Source organism: Pristis pectinata, chromosome 7, assembly GCF_009764475.1.
Source record: "Pristis pectinata isolate sPriPec2 chromosome 7, sPriPec2.1.pri, whole genome shotgun sequence".
Classification (NCBI taxonomy): domain Eukaryota; kingdom Metazoa; phylum Chordata; class Chondrichthyes; order Rhinopristiformes; family Pristidae; genus Pristis; species Pristis pectinata.
In genome coordinates, this window is record NC_067411.1 from 23,613,185 (window position 1) to 23,637,334 (window position 24,150).

The following is a 24,150-nucleotide window of genomic DNA, read 5'->3' on the forward strand; positions in this document are numbered from 1 at the left end:
GGAAAGGACACTGAAGTTGGTTCAATTGTGCTTCTGTTGAATATGGACAATTTTGCAAAAAGGCATCATTTCAGGATCTTGAGATACCTATTGTAGGTTGTTCAGGTGCCAGAAGCACATAAGAAGTCACTGCTGCCCAGTAAATCATGAGTTTTACGTTGTTTGAAGTCTTGATCTGCAAACACCCTTTTCCTCAATTGGTCAAAAGCTGTGCTGATGAAGACAATGGTGAATTTCATCATCAATGTCTGCCTGCACGAGAGGTTATTCCCAAGATATGAGAAGTAGTCCACATTTTCCAGAGTCCCACCGTGAACTTATATTGTCAGAGGGCAGTATTATATAGTGGAGACAGGTTAATAGAGCACTGTCATCTTGCATATGTTGAACGTAAGCCTGTTGTTAAAGTTTTGGCAGATCACAATGTTAGTGCAGTTCAAAGCAGAATACTGCTAGCTGAACTGAAGTTTATAATTTCTTTGTAATCCATGGCTTTAGGATTTGTCTGTTTAATCTTTAATGGCCGCAAGTTCATTGCCCATCCCTAATTGCCCTTAAAATGAGTACCTTGCTCAGCCATTTTAGAGGACAGTTAAGAGTCAACAGCCTAGAAATTACTCCGCAAGACTCCATGAAAAAATAGTGCTGTGCAGTTGAAAATACATTTAATCTTGAGCAGAGCAATTTTGTGCACATTCCTAGGTGTTTTGGCACTGAGTGGAAATTTTGACCCTTGTAATAAGTGAACATTTCATAAAGAACTTGTTCACCAAACTGGTTGGTCTAAAAAATGACATAGTTGTGCTAAGAGTAATTAGTAACTCCCATTCCTTGAAACTGCAATTTAAAGGTCCAGTACTCAATCTGCATTCTTTATTCTCTCTAAGGCTCTGATCTCCTGCGAATCAAATAGACAGTCAACCATGTGCCTGGACAATGTTGCTAGTCATGGTTGTGATCACTTTCAGCTTCCTAGCCATGGGATCATTCCAGGCTGCTGCTGCCAATCTCTAGCACACTTCAGTTTGCTGCTCTCTGCTGCATTGGGAAGTTACTGAAATTCCATACACAGAAGACTTCTGATCCTTTTCCTTCATCCCACAGAAGCAGGCATTGTCTGCATTGCAGTCTTCAAAAAAAAAGTCCAGACAGCACCAGTTTTGTATTATTCCCTACAAAAATCTCCCCTGACAATCTCCTGCCAGGAGCACATTACTGTGGCCCAGGAGAGTCCCCAAAGGGCCCTCTTTCACAAAGAACATGCCTCCTGCAGGTACATTTCTTCACCAGTTATACAATTTTCCTCTGATCCCCTGAGTGTGCTATCCCCAACTTCTTCCCTCACTGAAGTATCTATTTATTAAGTAGCGACAATCCCCACAAGTTGGAAGAGTGCTGCTTATTTTTTTGGTATGTAACTTGAACAGGCTACTGAGTTTGCAGCTGCCAGGCTAAATACCAGCAGTTGTGAGAACTGGCAATAGATCAAAACAACAGCACACACTGCAACTGACAACACAGAATTATGCAAGGAAACCTAATAATACTGCCCTGGGAACTTCACAACAGACATTTTTAATGGAACTTCCAAAAGCAGCATAAGGTGATGCATAATGCAGTTTTCAAACAGTATTTAAATGTAGTAAAGGAATTTCTAAGCCGGTCACAGTGGAAGGTCTGAAGGCAAATTTGTACCAGACTGGTGAAGGGACACTTGTGGAAAAAGACAATTTTTGTAATGACATTATGTTCCCCATTATTGGGACTAATTTTTCTTATCAGATTATTTAATTAATTAGCTGCCATGTTGAGATTTGAACTTGTGTCAAGATTGTTGGTTCAAGTCTCTGGATTGCTGAGCTAGTAATTTCAACAACATGCTATTGTGCCTGTATATTTTTGCAGTTATGCCAATTAAACCAATATACAACCAAATCTGTTACATGTGGGCTTGGAGCATGCTCCAATGTGCAATCCAGCAAAGAGTTGGAGCACCATTCAAAAGAAAGTATTGAGAGTTAGCATTCACTTCACTATGGGCATTCTAATTGTTTGAAAATGCTCATCAGGTATGTATACTTTAGCCACAAATTGCGTTTAAATAAAACTTCCTTTTTGGTTTATTAAATTTTTAGTCCTTTAGAAACGTCATCAATTTTTTGATTTCCCCTTTCTGTCAAATGGCACAGTTACATTGCATTGCTCTGTACTGTAGGCACTTATGCAAGGGACATATGGAATTTTATATCCAAGTTTTTGTTTCAGTACTCTTCTATTAAATAAATTCAATAAATTTATAAAATTAATGGTCATACAAATGGGGAAATAATCCTAATGTAGTTTTGTGAGTTGATAGTACTGCTTTTCTGCAGTAAGCACCCTTAATCACAGTTATGTCTTAGCTAGCATTGTCCACATTTGGAAAGAAATTCTTGTAGACTCAATTCAAATCCCTCCTAATCTTCTAGTAGAACATGTTGCACTTGGACCAGACATCTTATTAATTTAGTGGAGAGTTCATGCTTGGGAGCTTTTCAAGATGGCAGTTGGATACATAGGGTGTAAGGAATAAAAGCACATCATGTCTTAATAGGAGTAATTGAAGCTTATATCCATGCTTGTAATAGTCCTCATTAAAGCTACTTAATGTATATTAATATATATTAAAAAGGTTTGTCAGTGTTTAAAATGGAATATATGGAGAGCAGTGAATTGCGGATTTTTATTTCCACTCATGAGATGCATCATAACTCTCACATAGAAATAAAATTCCTATTTCACTCCCTGACGTAGTGCATTCTGTACTTAGGATCCATTGAACTTGATTAGTTCACATGCTTCAGAATCCCTCTTTATTATACAAGACTGTGTACATGAAAGTCTGGAAGTTTAAATCTCTTTTGATGGAAAGATTTAATTAAAAAATTACAGGACATTTAGGTGAACTTATTTTTGTTCCAACTTTGTTATTTTAATTCCTTAACTTCATACTGTTCAAGATGACAGGTTTGAATACAATTACTGTCTAGACCTCCTGATTTCTAAACCAGAAAATCAGGAGCAGAAACCAGAGAATAATAAGACAAATGATTGGTCTAGAAAAAAACTAAGGTGGGAGCAGCTGAGTAACTGATACTGAAAACTTGGCTATCTTTGATAATGCTCATTTTGTCTCTTTGATATGTAATGCTTGAAGGCAGGAAAGTAAAAATTTTTATACTGATGTCAGACATTTTGTTGCACTTGATTCTTGCAGTGTTGATTTAATGCATATATCTGCACTGGGACCTCGTAAAAGTGTCATTCAGATGAAAAAATTGCAAATACAATATTTGTTTTTCATCTGTGTCTCTTCTGTAAAATCTCTTGCAATACCATGGTTCAGCTGTTAAAATATATATTGTTAGAAAAATGTTTTGTTTAGACATTACTATGCCAAATAGTAGTTACCACTTCCTCTTGGTTTAGTGGCTGGTCAGTTTTTCAAAAACTGGTGACCTGTATGTTCAGCTTCACAATGAAGTGTGTATCAGGAAACGTACATGTATGATCTGGATTTTGTTTGAAGTAAATAATTAAATATGCATCAGCTTTTTAGAATTTGCAGCTGTTTTCTGTTGACTACACCTCAGGTATTTTTCCAAACATTTCTAATACTGAATACCAGGAGTAGTGGACCCTAATTTATATTCTCTTTACGTTTAGAATTTCAGCATTGTTGATGCACTGATTTCTAAATTTGTGTGGGAAAATGTTTGGTGTTAGTACACTAGCATTATGTACTGTCTGCTTTTGTAACCAGAGAAATTGTACATTTGCAGGAAAACTGACAGGAATGAATGAAAATTCTACAACTATAACAGGTGCACCACAGAACAACTCCTGCCAGGCAATTGTGAATAAGGTGGTAAGCATGGCTAATATTGGAGTGGTGCCTTCTAGCCAAGATAACATACACAGGTAACTCATTCTTAGAATTCTTTTTTGACTGTTTCTGAAAACAAAAAAAATTATGCATGCAAAGTGTGGTTTTATTTTGTCTTTGAAAACTGATCTTGTATTTACAAGTAACCACTAAGAAAGTAATTTGAAAGCTATCTCATTTATGAAATTGAGGTGAGTGATATTTGAGCCCTAGTATTTGGTTAAAGATTTGAACTCTATGGCTTGTTTTAAGTTTTGTCATTCAGTTTAACCTCTTTTTAAAGCAACTCTTTATCTCTGCTGTCCAATAATCTAAATTGGCGATCACAATTTTGATGCATTTACCATCATGCAAGTCCATGTTTCACTAGACTTTTAGGAAACTTTATTTTATTGCTGGGATGCTGGTGATGCTACTGAAGTCCAGTATTTATTCTCCATCCCTAGCTGTCTTGAGAAGGCTACAACCCATATGGTTGGCACTCCCATAATGCCTTTGGGCAGGGAGTTCCTGGATTTTCACCTGGTGAAAATAAAGCAAGGTGAAAGTCAGGGTGGTGTGAAACTTGAAGACAGCAGTGTCCTTGCACAACCACTAGGTGCCTGCTGTTAAGGTGTGGAAATTGTTAAATATTCCCTTGTCTATGATGTACATCAATTGTGTAACCTTTTCCAGTCCTACATTCCCACTCACTGAATACTCTGGTACTGGCTTTAGATAAATATCTGTTCACTTCTAACGGGAGTAGTTACTTCATCTAACTTGCTGCTGTTTTCTGGAGTTATTGGTTTTAAAACTGATCACCTGTGGTTGTCTCATTTACTGATTCCGCTTCTATTTCTGCTTATGCTCATTGGCAAAATGTCCTTGCATATGTCCTAATAAGTGCTATTACATGTTAATGTATTTTTTATGATGGCCACAAATATTTCAAGAAAGGCTTAATAAAATTGCATTATTGGAAGAACCAAGGAATGTCACAAATAACTTGACCTTTGGGTTTATAATTTATAATGTTATCTAGCCCCTATAATAATACCTTACAACTCTTAGATATTTATTATTAATTACTCTGAATTTATTTCTGCATTCAAATACATAATATAACTATTTTCTGCTTATTTCAGCAGTGATAAAATGTTTAATTTGCACGCATTTACCATTTAACTAGAAATATCTCTAGAAGCGATTGTTTCCTTTGACTTTTCAGCATTTTTGGAAATGGTTCGTTTGGAAACTCTTTTACATTTATCTTTAAAACTGATACGAAATGAATTGATAATTGATAAATGATTGCTTCCTCCTGGGTACCAAATAAAATCTATCTAAAGAAGTGCTTCACCCAGTAGAAGTAACACTTTTAGCCTTGAATTAATTCTACAATCCTCTCTTTCAAAGCCAGTATAATTGTAAAAGGGTAATCCCAGCTGACCAGTTCTATGCATGTGAGAAAAAATAACAATGCAGATTCAAAACTTCTGGGGGAAAAAAATGAGCTTGATTTAATTCCTCTAATTCCTGCTAAATTGTCATAAAAGTAATTTATTTAAGATTTGCCACAGTGCTGAACTTAGGTTTTTGCATGGCCACTTTAAATCCTTTCTGGTTGGAGTGGAATTCCCCAGCAACTGTTAGGACATAATCTAAGAAAGCTTGTCGGTTCACATGGAAACTGCTGCAAATCTGAAGAATGGAAAGGTTAAACTACGACAAAACAAATCGTGCAGGTTAAGTTTGATGAGTGCTTCTCCTTAAACTCCCATCTAATTTTATTACGCTTGATAAAGTGTAAGCTTATTGCAGCGTAGCTAATGAGTTCAACACTGCAACAATTAAGGAATTCTAGTCAGAGCTTGTTTTAGAATTCCAGCTAGATTTCTTGAGTCTGAACAATCTATCCTTAATATTGTAAAAACTTCCTGTCACCTAAAAGATAGAACCAAGATATAAAGGGAGACAAGATTAGTTCATCATCAGCCATTTAAAGTCAGCTATCAAATCTGAAAGAATTTTAATTTCTTCACCATTCTGTGAAAGAAAAATAGTCCAAATCTACTGTTTATCAATTTTACTCCTTGTTAGTGTCAAAGCAATACAGACAGCAGGCTTTAAAATCACTAATAGTTTAACTGGCTGATTTTTATTCAATAGCATCAAAGGAGTGTCTTCTAATTCAGAAATCAGAGTAATTGCTTCTATATAAAATGTGGAAATATAATAAAAGGGTAAAGTGGTTGAAGTTATGGGTGAGTTTAGATTAATTGGCCAATGTGTAGTGATGTTGTGCTCTTTTAAATTTTGATTGATAATACCATGACTGACTGCCTGCTTGCTAATAGGTAAGCTTGCAACAACAGAGAAATTCCATTCCATTACATTACTAAAACATTTGAGGGTGATGCACATATCTGAACCATTAGGGGGCAACACTGCTTCTATTTGAAGTGCCTGTATGCGATTAGTTAGCTTTAGAATCCATTGCCGAATTTGATTACATTGGAATCAGAAGCATATAGTTTTTCAAGTATTATGTGATTTGTTTTTTACATTACTTTTGATACTATATCATTTTTTTTATTTCTGTCAAATTTTCATTTCCCTCTAAAATGAGGCACTTATATGAAACCATTTCTCCCTCTCCCTACCTTAAGCTTACATGTTTTAAAAAATCAGTTTTGAAAATTTCAGTTCAACTCAATGCAGTTTGATAAATTTGTTTAAATAACAATATTTGATAAAGTGAGGCATTTTGGTTCTTGTACCACTGAATTCAATCCTTTAATTAATATTTGTACTATTTTAAATATCTAGTTTTACAGCAATAATTGGTACAAGCTTGTTTTCAAGTGTGATAGACAGCCTGGTCCTCAAATTTCTGCAAATTTCAATCCCTCTTTTTCATAAAGCTGTTCTTGCATTGTCTGTAGCCTTTCTGTGGTTTTGTTCAACATTTGTCAACTTTGGGCTAATTATTTTTGTACAACCCAGGGCAGGGCAATGCGTCCTGTGATCGCCTTTCTTGCTAATAGGATTGTGTCTGCTTCAGCAATCAGTAATTGAAGGATTCATGTCAAAAAAATTGTTACCCTCCAAGGGCCATTGTCACAGCTGTTGGTAACCAACAAATATAAAACTGAGCTATTCAACTAAAAACAGATTGAGAGCTAAAGAGAAACTGCACACACAGAGGCCTGAGCAAAATTCTCAACACTATTTATTGTAACTCTTCCAAATCTATGTGGTTTGGTGAATTATCAATTGCTAATTTAAATTCTAAATGCTTGCACAGAAACGAATCCAATTGGCAGTAAAATTGTTGAACATGATCATAGCACAAAAAAAAGAGGGAACACTTTTTTTCCTTTTTTAACACTTGGCACAGATTTGCCAAGGTTGAATATGAGATCAACTGCTTCAAAATGAACTGTCCACCTTGTGATAGGATGAAGTGTTTTGTCAGTTTTTATAAATGCAGTGTTTGTGACTGCATGTGGTTCAGTTGATGGATCCTTTATATCTTGTGCAGCAGACCAGTATATGTGACATCCTTTAACTTTTCTAGGTATAGAATGAGAATTTATTTTTAAAAAGATTTTTTGTCAAAATGCTTTTCACACAGGGAAGAAGTAGAAGGTTAGGACTGCATGCTATAAGGTCTTTCATAGAGTGTGTTTTGTGAGTTCTCGGTTGGTGTTTTGGATGGCAGGTTGTATAGAATACCCTAAAACTAAATAGAAGAGCAATTGGGATTTAAAAGCTGAAAGCATGTGGGGACAATAATGAGATATACGTATTGGGAGCAGAGGAGAAAGATGAATAAATGGTTTAATTTTTTTCATATATTCAGAGTTGAAATAGTTAAGTGACGTTCTTGTGGTACAAACATGACACCATTATAGGAAATTTATGCTACGTTAGGGCTGTAACAACTGTAGAAAGATGGACTGACAGTAGAAAAATGATTTTAAAATGGTTAAAAATGCAAAGGACTGCTGCACTGAAATTGGTATTTTGTACCAAAGTTTAATAGTTTAAAAGAAATCGACAGAATTGGTGGTATTTGATCAGTGTTCTTCCATTTTGCAGAAAAATAACAATTTACTTGATGTTATCCATTTGATGTAGTGGAAACAGTACAGAGAATCTCATTTAGTAAAATATAGACTGGCAAATGTTGTTATAATAAATGCACATTTTAACTCCAGCAACTGGGCAGTTGTTTTCTGTTATAAATCAAACCACTAATGAAGTGGACCAAAAACAGAAAATTCTGGAAACTCACAGCAGATTGGGCAACTTCCATGGAGGGGCAAACAGAGCTAATACTTCAGGTCATTGAACAAAAGAACAAAAGGAAAAGTCAGGTGTGAATTTGGTCCAGACAGTTGCCAGAACATCACGGGAAAGCACAGTCAGAGTACTCCACTCTGTAACATGTTGGCCATTCAATGCTATACTTCGTGATCCTGCGGCTGCTGCATGGAGGTTACAAGTGTGCGGCAAAATGCTGTCACCTGGATGGTGCGGGAACCCATAAGTCCACTGTAGCTGTAAGTGGCTGCTGGTACTGGCCCACATTGCCCATCTGCCATTTGCAGCAATTTCATTGTCCTCTTCTGGATGGAAAATTTCCTGAGCAACCTTCCCCATTTACAAAGACTAGACAAAATCAGAACAAAAACATTTTAAAACGTGCCAGGCTTTCTGGGAACTAGAAACCAATGTCCATGCAAACCCACTCATTGGTGAGCACACAGTTAAGGTCCCTGGCTTTCACCACCTTCAAGGACCATAGACAGCCCTCAATATGAGCTACATACATTGTGGCCAGTTGCTTGTTGAGTCAAGTACAACTGTGGGTATGCATCCCAAACCATTGAATGTGCTACTTCAGTCTGCCCGCTATGCATCTGTTGCATGAGGCATCTCATTTCTGTACTTGGTATCTTAGGTCACTGAGTGGATTGATAGAATGGACATCCAAGTGTGAGGCTTTTCATGTCATGTAAATGAAGTGTAAGATGAAAGAGAATAGAAGTTTGTCCTGACTCTCCTGAAGTTGGCTTGATGTATTCATCCTATTCCAAAGGCAGTGAAAGTGGAACATTTTCCAATTGACTTTTCGTCTGAAGCTTGATATCAGCCACCATCATAGTGGCGCCGAATCTGACGTTCATCTGGCATTGAAGCCAGACCAATTAGGAATATCTGTTCACAGAACAGGAGCAGAAACACTGACAGAATTTCTTCCTAACCACTACCCTGGCTGAGCTGGTAGTACAGTTCCGATTAGGAATTGAACTTGGGAAGTTTGTACAAACCTAGCTTAACTATCTATTGCTGACTAAATAGACCAATTTGCAAGGCACCTATAATGTTCATTTTTCATCAGTATGATGCACACAGCTTCTGTTTGATTTTAAAGTACTAGCATTGTTAATTACTGATACAAAAGAAGTGTCAGAGGGAGAGGGAATAGAGAAAAGTTCCTTTAAGTCATTCAGTTGTACAGCATAGAAACAGGCCCATCACCCCAATGCATCTATGCTGACCATCTTGCCTATCTGTACTAATCCCACTTGCCTGCATTAATTCCATATTCCTCTTTGTCCTGCTGATTCAAGTACCTGTCCAGATGCCTGGTAATGTCACTGTTCCTGCCTCCAGGACCTTCTCTAACAACTCATTTCAGATACCAAGTACTCTTTGTCTGAAAAATGTATCCCTTGGATCCCATTTAAACCTCCACTCCCCCTCAACTTAAACTTGCGCCTTCTAGTTTTAAACATCCCTTATATGGGAAACAGATCCTGGCTATCTACCCTATCTATGCTTCTCATAATTTTGTATCCCTCTATCATGTCACCTTACAGCCTCCTTTTGCTCCAGGGAAAACATTCCTAGTCTATCCAATCTCCTGATAACTCAAATCCTCTAATGCAGGCAACATCCCTGTGAAAATTTTCTGCATGCTCCCTAGCTTCATGATATCTTTCCTGCAGTGATTAGATAGATTAACCAAAACAAGGAGTATTCAGACCAGATAAAAATGAAAAGACATTTGAAGGGTATTTCAATACTGAATATGTGCACTTAGCATTCTGAGACCATGTGCAATTTAATTTACAATTTATTAGTTACTTTCTTTAGCACAGAAGAAGGCCTTTCAGTTGATTTGAGTCCACGTCAGCTCCCAGCAAATCAATTACATCAATCCCATTCCCTCTTCCCCTTTCCTGTTGTAGTCCTGCTATTTATTCTCCTAATTTTTTCATAATTTCTGGAATTACTTTTCCCATAATTTCATACCAATTTGTAATGACTTCTTTAAAATCGGTGGGCATAAAACAAGTTGTTAAGTTTAAACAATCATAAAATGTCCACATTATAGTTACCAGCAAGCCAGATGCCATAAATACAAGATGTTAAACCAATAAAAAAGCAAAATCTTATGGTTGCTTAATCTGAGATTAAAAACAGAAATTTAAAGAAATTCTTAGCAGGTCAGGTAGCATTTGTTGAGGGTGAAACAGATTTAATGCTTCAAGTCAGAGCCCTTTCATGTATACATTAAGCTGCTGATCTGTTTATTTCTCATGCATGTGTCACATTGCATAGTTCATGAGATAAAATATGGCATTTGACTGTAATGAAAATAATTTGTTAATTGAATAAAGATGAGCATTATTGAAAGTTATCTTCCAAGTCATAAGTGATTTCTTTGTAAGATTTTAGCTGCTTCATCAGTGAATAAAATAATTTCACAGTGGCCGTTAACCAGGGTAATGAAAGGCGTTATTTAGGAGAGGATTTAGATCTGATTTATTGATAGCCTTTAAGCTGGTTATTATGAATGATTTAGCTCTAGCTTTTAAAATCAGATCAAAGGATTAGAAGAATAGTTACTTAACTATGGAAATATCCTCTTTAGTATTAGCTATCCTGAACTGAACGCAGCCTCAGCTCTTCTGATTTTACCAAATGTGTTAAACAAAAGTAAAAAAATTTATTTTTCAGAATTAGCTTTAGTTTTCTACTTTGATAAGGTAATCTTGTTGCTATGGTAGAATGGCTGAAAGAAAATTGCAGCTCATTTAAAAAGAATCTGTTTCCTGCTTAAGTGGCTAATATTCTAATTATATCTGAAGTGAAAGTTTTTGATTATCTGCTGATAAACTCCCTCTCTTGTGGTGATGATAATTAAGCAGCTCCCAGTGGACTCCCACAGGCAGTATGCAGGGCCTGCATTAATTGTCAGATGTGAGACACTGACCAGTTGGTTTGCTGTTGAATAGCCGACGACGTGCTGTCAGCCCAGTAGTGTTTTATGTTGGAGTATTGTGAGCTGTTGTTAGGGCTAACTGGGACCTATTGTGGCTAAAGATGTTGTGCAAATTGAGGCAGATGGCTCTGATTCAGACACGTGTCATTCAGAAAGGGGAAAATGAGATCGGCCTGCAGAGTGGGGTCACTGCAGGTCAGGGACTGCTCTACATTTGTTAGTGTTTTCAAAAGACCCATGTGCGACAACTTTTTGTTTTGCAGTAACAACAAAAGGAGATTCTCTGGATGTGGAAGACAGGCGGCTGTTGGCACTGTGCTGTCCTTTCACTTGTCTCCCTGGTGACTTGCTTTGCATGCAGAAAGAATTAGCAGGATTGACAGAAGTTTATTGTGGCTAAAATGGCTTTTCAGTCAATTGCAATGCTGAAGAGACAGTTTGGCTTTTAATTCCATGTAATTAGCTGGTTTCCAGTGTCTTGGAATTCAATTGTGCAAGATTAGATCCAAAATAAAGTTTTTTTTTGGCTTTACAACTGCATCTATTCCTACTCTAGGAATGAAGCTGGCCCAAAGAATTTTTTTTAACTATTCTGTTCAATATATATTCAGAAGACATTAACAAAAAATCTTGTGTAGACTTCACGCTGCTTAATCTTTTCTACATCATTAATATTGTACATGAAAATGCCTTCAAAATAAAAAAGAACTTTCACGTGTGTAATAAATGTTCTTCAGAGAGCTTTACTTTTGGATTATTTCTGAAGGGCAGTCACTTTTGTTAGGTAGGCATTAATCATTACCAATTTATGTACAAGGACCCATGAGGACTGAATGATTGTTGGCTTTGCTTTAGGGAGAAATGTTGGACAGGACACACACACATCCCTCCTCTACTGTTCAGATAGTGCCACAATATCTTTAACATGTACTTGAATGTTTCTTTTAAAGTAAACTTTTGATATTGCAGCACTCCTTCAATATTGTATTTAAGTGCAGGCCTAGATTCTTTGGTTAACAATGGAGCATCTGATTCAAAGTATACATCAACCATTGGCATTAAATCTCTTCTAAGAATTGGACTTCAAAAATTCTGCTGAATAACTATCAAAAATATTGAATAAACCATTGATTTTTCCAAACAATTGATTATTCCTCCCTTGCAGGGATGTTGAGAACCAGGGTTCAGCCGTTCAGGACAAAGATAAGATGAAATGTCTTCACCCGAGACGTTGTGAATCTTCAGAATTCTCTACCCAAGAGGGTTGCAGGGCATGATTCAGTAAATTTTGGGATTATGAAGGGAACCAAGGAGTATGAGATTAGCACAGGGAAGTGGAGTTAGAGTAAAAGATTGGGCATGATTTTAGTGAATGGTGGAGCAGGGTGGGGGACTCAACCTCAATTAGCTTGTCAAGGCTTGGATGATTTGAAGCAGTGGAATTAAGAATTTAAGATTGCATTGTATTATATATTTGTAGTTTATTGGTCAACAGAAATGAGCTACTCAATAATCCTTTTAGGAAATGCACATGTTCAGAGGCAGTGTATACAAAGATTAAACCAAGCCACTTCTAGGTTGTGTTCCAATGTCTGCATGCATCCAAGGAGTACAGATGTGAATGGAAAAGGCAGACAACCTGTTTGGCCATTTGCTGCTAGATCTATCTATACCACCTTTGTAACATACATTCACTATTGAGTTAGAGAAGTGCTTCAAGTCTGCTCATTAATCTAGAATCATCATAGCTTGATTTACCAAGATAACCCCTGACTTTTTCCTTCTACTACAGGCCCATCTTCTTAACCCCTCTGCCCCATTTCCTTCACCTTCAACTCACAACAATAAGTGTGAGATGCTCACTGATTTCGCAGAACCCTGTTTAAATATCCAAACAGGATTCCGCCCAGCTACAGTACAGAAACTGACAAGTCAGAAATGACAATTCCATATGATCCTCACAGATGTATTCTCTCCCTCCTCGATCATCTTTACCCGCCTGCAGTTTTTGATATGGTTGACCATGCCATCCTCTTCCCAGTGCCTCTCTCCTGTTGTACAGCTGGGTAAGATCACACTTGCCTGATTTTATTCCTACCTATTGGACTGATTACCCAAGATTCACCATGGGATAGGCAGAAATTCCCTCCAGTTAAACGTACAGACATCAAAGCCTTTGTCTTTGGCCACTGCCACATTATTTGTTCCCCAGGCCACCCACTCCATCCTTCTCCCTCATATTTTTATGAAATTGAATTACTCTCCTCCGAAGCTTGATGTTGTATTTGACCCAGAGCTGAGCTTCAGGTCACACATTTGCAACATCATCAAGACTTTTTAATAACCTTCTCAGTAATGTTGGCAATGCATTGAACTGTAATTGAAGCAAGGAACTGCAGATGCTAGAAATCTGGAAGAAAAACAGAAAATGCTGAAAAATTCAGCAGCTCAGGCAGCATCTGCGGAAAGAGAAACACAGTTAGCATTTCGGATCAATGCCTTTCATCAAAACTTCAGGTTGGAGACCTTCTGATCATTGGACTAGGGTACTGCAGAAATTTACACACCTAGATAAGTATTCTTCCCCCACCATCTTGTCCCACGATATCTAAGTAATTTTCTTTTCTCTCCCTCCTTTCAATATTTGCTCTCACCTTGCTGATGGTTGGCACTGGGTCTGCAGGTGGTACTAGTCTTTGGTATGTTTCCTAGTTCCCTGTTCTTAACATAAGGGCTGAATAATGAGTGATTGCAGCTTAGATCCAGATCCTGATTCTACCCACAACTGATCTGCCACTGTTTCCTTGTAAGGAAATGCAGAATAACAACCAAATGCCAGAATCCTGGCTGAAACTCCTTCCTTACTTAAGTCATGCTAACCCTTATTTCAGTGTACTGGTATTCTAGTCAAGATTGGTAAATTCAGCACAGACCAGAGACAAAAGCAATTTTTATAAGTATTGACTTTTTTCAAGCTGATTGGAAAAACTGCTAGTTAACACCATGTGTGTTGTTTGAAGGAACTGCGGTCACAATGTAGAGCTTAAATTGATTTCTTAATGAGCATTTTCTCATTTTATTTTTGTAACAAAAGAAATAACAATAGAGAGAGAGTGGAGACAATGGGGACCAAAATGTACCCCTCTGCACCCTCAAAAATAAAAATCATTCCAATAGCAAGGTTGTACTGCAATCCACTTTTGTAAAGATCTTTTAGCCAAATTCTTCATATAGGCTGCAAGACTCTGTCTCAGGCTTACATGTGACATCACAAGCTATATTTAAGTCTTCAGTCAAAATTGCATGTGGAGTAGAATGAAATGCATTGTTCCTTTATTTTGAAGGATTGTATGACAAATGGAAAGCTGTGGCATTGTGTAATATTTTCATTTACGAATGCTTTACATACCCAAGATGTAAAACTGTTTTCTGGGAAAACTATGCTAGCCTTGCAAATGTCAATCTCATGACCTTCCTAGATCTTCACTGTGCAAAAACCTCAACAGAGATGCCTGGAGCAGCACTAGCTATTATACTCGACCAATTTTGACCTCACTGGAGGTATTGACTCCATCATTCAGGAAGGACTGTGGAACATCCTTCTCAAATTTAGCTACCCACAGAAATTTGTCACCATTTTATTCTTGCATCATGATGGCATGCAAGCAATGATCTTAACCAATAGATCTGCAACAGAGCCAACTCAGTGAAGACTGATGTCAAACTTGGCTATGTCATTGCCCCCAACACTTTTCTCAATCTTTCTCACTGCACCTTACCTCCAACAAACTTTCTGTGGGAACACAGCTAATCTTTAGAATTAGTGGGAAATGCTTCAACCTACATTGACTCCACTACTAAACCAAGGTCACCCCAACCTCAATAGCTGAGTGGCAGTATGCCAACAGTGCTTGCATTTGCATGTGCTCAGAAGCAAAGCTCATTCACTGAAAACCACAAGAGTCTGGGCTTTGTGATCAACACCTGCAAAACAAAGATCCTTTACGACTTCAGCCCCCACCTCCCTCTGCTGCACAACACTGGTCTCTAACAATAAAGGTTCACGGTGAGATGCTACAAAATGGGAATTACTTTCCACATTTCAGTAAAAGGTAGACATTGGCAATGAAATTCAATGAACTAGCATGGCCTTTGACCAGTTTAGGTAAAAGGTGTTTGAAGATCAAAACCTGGCACAAAATTCGTGGTCCCTGCCCTTCTATAAGCTGCTGAAACCTGCACAACCTTCAGAACAACTCAAGGCACTTACAGAGACAATATTGGTAGTATCTTTCAAAATTCGTTGGAAGGGTAAGCGAAGCAATATCTGTGTGTTCTCCCAGGTTAACATCCCCAGCACTAAGGCATTAATTACACTCAATCAGCTCCATTGGGCAAGCCACATTATTCACATGCCAAGCACTCAAAACAGACTCCATTCTGAACTCTGTCACAGGAAGAGATTACCAAGCAAAGTAAATGACTCGATGTGCTCAAAGCAGCCTTGAAGAAATGCAGCAACCCCACTGACTCTGGGAATCCTGACCCATGACTGCTCAAAGCAGAGAAGGTGCATTCAGGATGGACTGCAAATCCTGGAGTCTGTATGTCTGAAGCACACGGAAGCCCCATGTAAACAGGAGGAGGAGACTACCAATTTACAAACTCCTCAGTCGTGCACTCCTGCCCTCTCTGTGGAACAGTGTATAGTTCCCATTTTGGCCTTAGAACCCACAAAATTGGAGTGGAAGCAAGTCATTCTCTATTCCAAAGGACCAACTAAGAAGAAATCCCATGTCATATGTGCTGTAGGTGTGGCACTCTGTTCCTTCTCAATCCCCAGGACCTATTCTTTTGTGGGAGTTTTTCTACAAACCAAAAAGGTGTCCTCACAACATTAAAGTTAAAACAAAGTCTCTAGACTTGTCTCAACAGTAGGCAGATTAGATCATCACTTTGGTGTTTGAGTTGGAGGTTGAACAAGCCAATCTGCACTTTTCTGATTTATCCTTTATCGCAGCTTTAACGAGCAATTCTAAAATGGATTAAAATGCTGTCCTTATTAGTAAATGTGAAACAGTAATGCTAAGAAAATTGAATCAAGATGGCAGTGTTAACCTATTTAAAGGCATAGCCACAAGTGGTGCTTTTCCCAGGGCATTTGGCAACGATCATTTTCTCCCTACAGAGTCACACAAAGCAAAAGTAAACAAGCATGCAAAACAAATGAGGGATGAGACACCAAAGTGAAATTTTACATCCTGTATGGCTGGGTTGCTGTTGTTTGTAGTGCTTAAGGGGTGTACCAGGCCCGCAACAGAAACCTATTAAGTGCTAACACAGCCCAAAGATGGTGACAATCTAGCCTCTTCAAAACTCGGGAATGGCCATGCATGACTATCAAAAACATTGTGGTGACATTTTCACTTGTGTTAAATGGTTAATCTCCCTACAAATAGTTAAAGTAGGCTTCCTTCCAGTATTGGATGAAGGATGTGGTTTATCTTTTGTGGTCTTCATACATGCATGGATATAACATTACACTGTAGTCTTTGTGCCTACATATATACTTTGCGACATGTACGTGTCCGTTGCATGATCTGCAAGTGTTTCTAATTGTACGAGGAAATAAATTATTAGTTTATTAAATTAACTTCTGTTTTTAGATTTGCAGCTAAAACTGTGAACAGTGGAGCTTTGGTACTAATCACAATGCAAGTGAAGGAAGGCTCAACAGTACAACTCAGCATAAACACGGAAAAGACTGTGATTGGTTCAGTACTGCTGCGAGAACTTAAGACTGTGCTGTCTCAAGAGTGAACAGGGTAGATCTACAAGCAAGCGTCTAGCAGACGGTGTGCTGGCTAGCCACTGCTATCATTTTTCACTTATAATAGATTCCCTTCCACTACACACTTGCAATCTTGCATCCTACTTTGAAATTCCAATATTTACCTAAACTCAATACATTTAACTTTGCTGATTGATAAGCCAACACATTTCCATATAACTAACTAAACTCTGAGATACTAACTTTGGAGTTGGCTATGTTTTCCATTGATTATTTCCATATGTTGCTAAGGGTACATTTTTCTTGTGGGTAAATGTTGAATGCGGGTTAACATTGTAACCTGTTGTTCTGCATTGGCTCTCTCCAGAGATGTGTGGAGCAACTAATCATAACTGGTTTCCAAGAAATGTATCTGAAAGTAAAGATGGTTGCAAAAGGATCATGCCCAGACGTACAGTCTATTTGTGAAGAATTCTAGAAAAAAGTTGTGCCATAATATCTTCTCAGTCATCCTCAGCCCCTCCCACATTTGACTGAAATTGTATTGGTACAAAATTCAAAACCAAAAGTAAAATTCATCCAAAGAAATTTATATCTTTGTCCAAAAGTAATTTTTGATTACTGTTTGCTTTAATGTTGCTTTAAGACCCTTCACACTGCAGAGCTTATCTCAGTACTTTGTGTCGTGCCTATATAATTGTGGTCAAATAGGATGCTTTCACTTCTTGGATCGTTCTAAAGAAAGTGAAACACTGGATCTCTGAAATTAAAACAATCCTTGGTAAAAGTACAAAGCAGTTTGGTGTGTAAATGCAAGAAATGTTGATTTAAGTGTAAATCATTATCTGAATTCAATCAGTTCTAGTAGTAAAATGTATTCTGCAAATGTCATAAGCAAACTTTGGCTTCTAGGGTTTGAGCAGCTAGGATTCTGTTACCAACACACATCATGTGTCAGATTTTGGAGAGCACACTTTCCTTCAGATCCCATCTCCTTCATTAAGGAACTAGCTTCAAATTGTTCTCATACACCTCCTAGTGGCTGGCTTGTTACATACATTTCAGAAGCTTGGAAAGGAGTCACCATCAAGCAGTATTGCAAGGCTACAAAGAGGAACAGTATTCTTAACTCCTTCCTTCTCCCTGTTGTAATGGTTCTGAATCATGCCATTCTTAAAGATCTAAAAAAATACTGAGATGGTTTTGAGTAGAACAGAATCTTCAATGAGGTAATTGTTAGTAAACATGCTTAAAAATACCTCAACAATATTTTACCAATGATTATTAGAGTTTACAGAGTTTGCTGTTTAGATCTTTCTGGATGATTTTTGCAGAATGCAATTTCTTGGAGTTTAAAGCAGCTTTTCCTAATCATAAATGGGAAAAAAGTAGTCTGTGCTTGATTTATTTTGTTTTAGAACAAATTGGAAAATAATGTAATAAATCTTGGTAGCTTTTTTTTCCATGTCAAAGTAAAAGGGGGAAATGGCTGTTTATGGAACAGCTTGCTTGCATCTTAATCTTGATTATGTGCCAGTTCTCCAATTACTATTGTTAGTCTATTGAGAATAGTCACTAACAGTACTTGGAGATGCTTGTAATGCTGTTTATTTTCTTCCTCCATCATTTGTTTTGGAAGTAAAATGCAAAAGTGTGCTTATTAAATTTCCAAATGGCTGAGTGCTGCAACTAGATTTGGTCTATATGTGTGCAGTAATTATTTAATGATTAGGATTCCAAACAGTATTTTTCCCCATGTTCTGTGTAGTTGTTACATTAGGGACTTGTGTTTGCTGGTGTACAGCTGCTTCAGTTGATTTACAGTACTGTGGCTGTGGCCAGTCATAAATAAATCCTCTTATATAGTTGTTATGAACACCTGTTAGATCATCTGTCAGCAAAGCGCTGTTCACATTTATCATGGTGCGGTAGCTATTTTACCTCAATCCATTTACAGCAGAGTCTGCCTCCATCACTGTATTACTATTACTGCACCATAATCACTCGTTTCCACTCCGTGTACAACTTGCAGATAAAAGATTTCAGTACTTGGCAAAATTTCATAAATAAAGGAGCAGTTCACTGCAGTAAAAGTTTATTTTTGTCATCATTTGTCACACTATTATACCATAAATCAAATAGAATAGTACTATCCCCAGTGCAGACAGCTCTGTCAGCCTAGACATGGAAATGGTCTGTTTCTCTGTAGATGAGATGGCATGTCTTTCGACTTTAACGGACTGATGGCTTTTCTCACTCATTTGATTTTATTGGATTTAAAAACCTAGAGGATTATTGAGGCTGGTGAACCTCAGAGCCAGTTCTGTGAGAACATTTCTGACATGATAATTGAACCATATTTGTTATTGGCAGATTTTGCTTGGTAAACAAAGCCTGCTGCGTTAACAAGTCAAATTTATTCTGAAATGGCAAGGGTTGTTGTGCAGTATTTAATAGAGTGGATAGATCTGCTGAAAAGGCTTTGCAGGAAAGAGATCAGATTAAATAGGAAGATAGAGATCATTTACAATCTTAAATATTATATCTAAGTATTTTACTTTATAACAGTGAAAACTGGTCGATTTTTACTTTTTTATGATTTTGGCTTAGAAACATTAAATATCAGTGCTTCCTTTTAATCTGTGTATCCAATGCCCAGTCTTAATGGTCTCCAATATTTCCATGGCAATTCTGGACACTAACTTTACCAAAAGACAAGCTCACTTAATTCAACATAATGTGCAAATACTTAAATAACAGTCATTGATCCACTTTCTTCTACCCCTCCCTCACCTAGTTGGCCTTAACAGTGTAACATTTCTCAAGTGGTATCTTTCTATATGTTCTCATTTTTGAATAGCCTTTCCATCTTTGTTCTTTTTTTACCCCTCATTTGTTTAATGCTTTGTCATACCCAATTTGGCAGCAACATTTATGGGAACAGACTCGGCAGTATTTACTGGGTGCAATATGAATGTGCTATATTTCACTGGTGATTCACACACGATTCATCTAGCAATTCCACAATTGTAGTAATATTGCATTTCTAGAGAACATATTCTCCACTTCACTGCAGACAGCTGTCTATCTAACTGCTGTAGTTACAGGAGACGCATATATATCAGTTATATAGACAGTGAACTGTAGAATATTTACTTTAGGAAGGCATAAGGTATTACAAGAACAGAACTATTGGATGAAACATGGTATGTTTACATTTCACTTGTTGTAGGTGACTGCTTGGCTGAATCAATGGGGTTAGTTATAGAGTCTATTGACCACATGCACTACAAAAAAAGAAGTCAATCTAGTCACTACCATTTTAAAGAAATGGTTGGTTGATGATATCAAAGTTATCAATGATGCAAGTCCTTTTTCTGAGCATTCTGTTTGAGATGTCTGATATCTTTATATATATTAAATATGCGTTTGAACCCAGAGCATCTTGGTTTCATGAAATCTTAGCGGACTTTCGCTTTCACCACCAGCTCCAATTGTATTAATTTGACCCCCACACTATGATGATGTTTAATGCATGACGATGGTCTACACTACCCAAATAGATCTTTGTAATATTTCTAAGACAATCTAACTGACAAGTTTGTGGCTTTCAGCACTCCCTTGAAAGGATTGAAATCCTCATCTCAAATTGATCATCTGTCTTGTAAATGTTTAAATGCACGTTCAGATTTAAAACTAATTCTAAATTTCTTTCTGTATCCATGTGCTGAGAATTAAGAACATCTTTAATTAAAATATTTTTCCCATTCTCATTAATCTTGTCAGGGATGGTTTTGCCAACTGACTGAAAATTGATTCTTGCAAGGCTTTGTTATATTTTCCATGGTTCCTTTTCAATCCATTGAACCTATTTATGGTCACAGACTGATTTGTGAGCAGCCATCTTGAGCGTTCCTTATTTTAAAGACATCGTCTCTCAACCTCGGTGATAAAATGAGTGTTTCTGATGTATTGATTTTTTCCAACCTGTCTGGCATTAAATAAAATTGTGATCTGGCACCCTTAAGCAAGTGGTGGTGATGATGATTTGAAGGAAAAGATTCATTAACACTGTAGTAATATGCAGAGGTTTCCAAGACCTACATTATAATGTTTTCTTCTACAATAAAAGCTTTCTCATTAAATGTCAGGTTAATATGGAGTTATGCAGACATAACTTTGTACTCACAAAATGTCCAATTGAAAGAGTTGTGCATTTTATGACTGACAAATAGGAATTTACAATTGGATTAACAACTTTCAACTAGTTCATGAAAATCAGTTAAATTAATTTAGAATTTTAGGCTCTGACTTCACTTGTAGCTTAATACATGATATCCTGTTCTCCCTAGCCACAGAAATCAGCAGGTACCATGCTTTACTTGTGCTCAGGGTTCACTCATCCATCTTGGCACCACATATTTTAATGATCTCGGAGGGGTGGACAGACATAAGTGTTACATTTCCAGCAATGATTCTTAAAGTGTATGTTGTGCCAGAGTGCTAACGTCTATTATAGCACATCATTTGCTTGACTTTATGGACATTAATGTTGCATTCTACATTTCCTCATCAACAATAATAAAGTTCTAATGCCACCGATGCAGGGTTAGAATTCGAAGCTCCATGTATTGAACACTCCAGAAGGCAATTTCACTGAAGTCCAGAGCAATACTCATGCTGAAACTTCTGAAGAGTAGAATATTTTGCAGTGGTACCATGCATTTCTCCATGCACAGGCCTGCTGATCTGAGCTAACTGCTCCGTGTTACAGCTAGAATGGTAAATCTGAATGCAATTCAACCCTCAGTGCATTTGTGTTCCTAATGGTCTGCTATCAAGCAGTGTTGGCAGAAATGCAATCCCCTTTGTACAAGGGTAGGAAGAGGATTAATTCATATAAAGTGAGAGACCAATTAGAAAGGGTTTACATACCAAACACTGAAACATTTTATTGCAGCACGCTTAATCTTCAGTGGTTCATTTCTTTAGATTCATTTGTGCTTATGACTTATGGTGTTCAAACCCCTAAAATAAACACTGTAGTGTTTTTCAAACACTGCTGTGTATCCTTAATTTGTCATTTCTTGTGGCTGTTGTCACAGAAATCCCGAGCATTCGCACGGATTTATCAGTTCAGGTTTTCAGCGCTTTCGACATGTGCTGTTGTGTTATTTGGGGCAATCAGTACTTTAATTAATTTGACGCTATAAAGATACCCTATTCATAGATCGCTAACAGTGTGAGAGATATCAATTATGTGCCTTGTTTACGTGAAGCTCAGCTTAGTGCCGATTCTGGCACTGGAGGAAGCTGTGAAAATACGAGGTGTTAATGATATGGTAAATGCAGCTGAAGCTAATATCGCAGCCTATGATCCATCGAGTTGTCTGGCTCCTGCTATTATAGGGCAGCTATAGAGAATGGATCTGCAGGTTTATCACCGCACACAGTGTGACAACTTGATTTTCTGCTTTCTCTGCGAGCAGCAGCACAACATGATGGGGCTGTTAATTTCTGCATTTCATGGTGTCTGTCAGGGTGTTCAGAAGGAGAAAGAGCGGTTTAGGGAAAGGGAATGGAGCATGTCCCAGCTACGGAAGCACCTGTCTGTGCTGATGGCAGAGAGCACTTCTCATTAGTGTGCAGGTCTCTAACTGCAGCCAGGGACTGACAGAATGGCGTTACCAGCACACACACTGACAAGCACAGGGAAATCAACGGCAGCAGGTCCCATTGTTTGCCCTTGATGAGCATGTCATTAATGGAAATGGAAGCTGTTGAGGGACACATCAGTATTCAAATAGCCTCTCTCTTTTCTTCCATTCTGGTGGCTATCTCTGGTCATTTCAACACCTCCCCCTCAGCCTCTGGCTGCTGTACCAAACCGATATCATCTAGATAGATATTTTTATGCGCAGAAGACATTTGTCAAGAGGACAGAACATATACAAAATGACAGTTAAACCCTTTGGATCAGATTTCTAAACAGACCTGTATTATACTAGTGTTAACCTTTTCAGCAACCCTGCAAGGTACTGATCATGGTTTTCCTTTAAACAGATCACACCTTTGGATCACACAATGCGCCTCTACAATAAGACCAGAACTGGTTTATACTCCTGGTCATCGTGAAAGACACTGAAATGTTAAGATGACTCTCTCATGGAAGTTGGAACGTGTGGCATAATACACACCAGCTCTAACGCTGCCCATCCTTTCTCTCCACCCACCCACACCCACACGCCTGCCACCTTACACTGATGCATTTATCTAACCAAATATTGTCAAATGTAAAGCACATTTCCACACACACATTCCTCATTTAAACATGCTGCTTAGTAAACATTTCCAATTGCATTTCTAATATTATAGTGCCAGCAATTACCTGTCATACCACAACTCCCCTGTGCTACCACCAGGTGGTAGTCAAATTGAAATTTTAATTAAGAACATTGCTCTGTCATAATTACCTGTTTTACCAAAGGTGATGTGTATCTCAAAATACCGAGGTGAAAAATGACAACTTTTTTTCTTGCAATGCCTTAAGTTGACTGTCCAATAAAATAATCTGATATTTTTGACTAATAAGTTACCATAACGTTTCTAATAGCTCCATTAAGATTTCTGATTGAGATTCTCAATCTCTTTCAAAAATTTTGGTCTTGGATTTTTGATGTTTGCCAGGACCATGATTCTGCTATCTGAGGGATCATGAATCTTTGGAACTCTCTGCTCCAGAAGGCTGTGGAGGTTCTGTTGTTAAGCACTCAAGACCAAGATCAATAGAGTTTTGAACACTAAGGGATCGTGGGGTATGGGGATTGGGTAGCAAAGTGGACAAGGTGAAGGATTGGCTGTGATCTTATTGATTGATCTCAGGGACTGTATACCCTATGCCCCTTTTTTATATTTCATGTATTCTCATGAAGGCAGGTTGGTTATACTAGATATGTTCAGACTACACAATTTCCTGGTCCAGATTAGTAGCATCTTTTTCTTTCTAGCTGCCTTGATTAATTAATTTTTTTTGGGGGGGGGAGGTGAGAAACAAGCTTTGGGAAGACATTTCAAATGCTTAATTCAAGTCTACTCCATGTAGATTATTTTTTTTTAAGTGGGGAGGTTGTCTTTTTCTCCTTATTTAAGATA

The 24,150-nt window shown here is 37.6% G+C and overlaps 1 protein-coding gene across 2 annotated transcripts in view; it reads left to right on the forward strand.

The window, feature by feature from the left end:
* ap3b1a (adaptor related protein complex 3 subunit beta 1a) overlaps window positions 1-21,025 on the forward strand; it is a 203,881-nt gene extending 182,856 nt beyond the window's left edge. Inside the window, exons 26-27 of one of the 2 annotated variants that reach the window (XM_052019559.1) lie at window positions 3,822-3,960; window positions 16,874-21,025. In XM_052019559.1, the coding sequence (XP_051875519.1) occupies window positions 3,822-3,960; window positions 16,874-17,027 (293 nt within the window). In that variant the 3' untranslated portion in view covers window positions 17,028-21,025. Of the gene's footprint in view, window positions 1-3,821; window positions 3,961-11,470; window positions 11,760-16,873 lie in introns of those variants that run through there. The other variant, XM_052019560.1, reaches the window with a different exon arrangement.
* The last annotated feature ends 3,125 nt before the right edge of the window (window positions 21,026-24,150 follow it).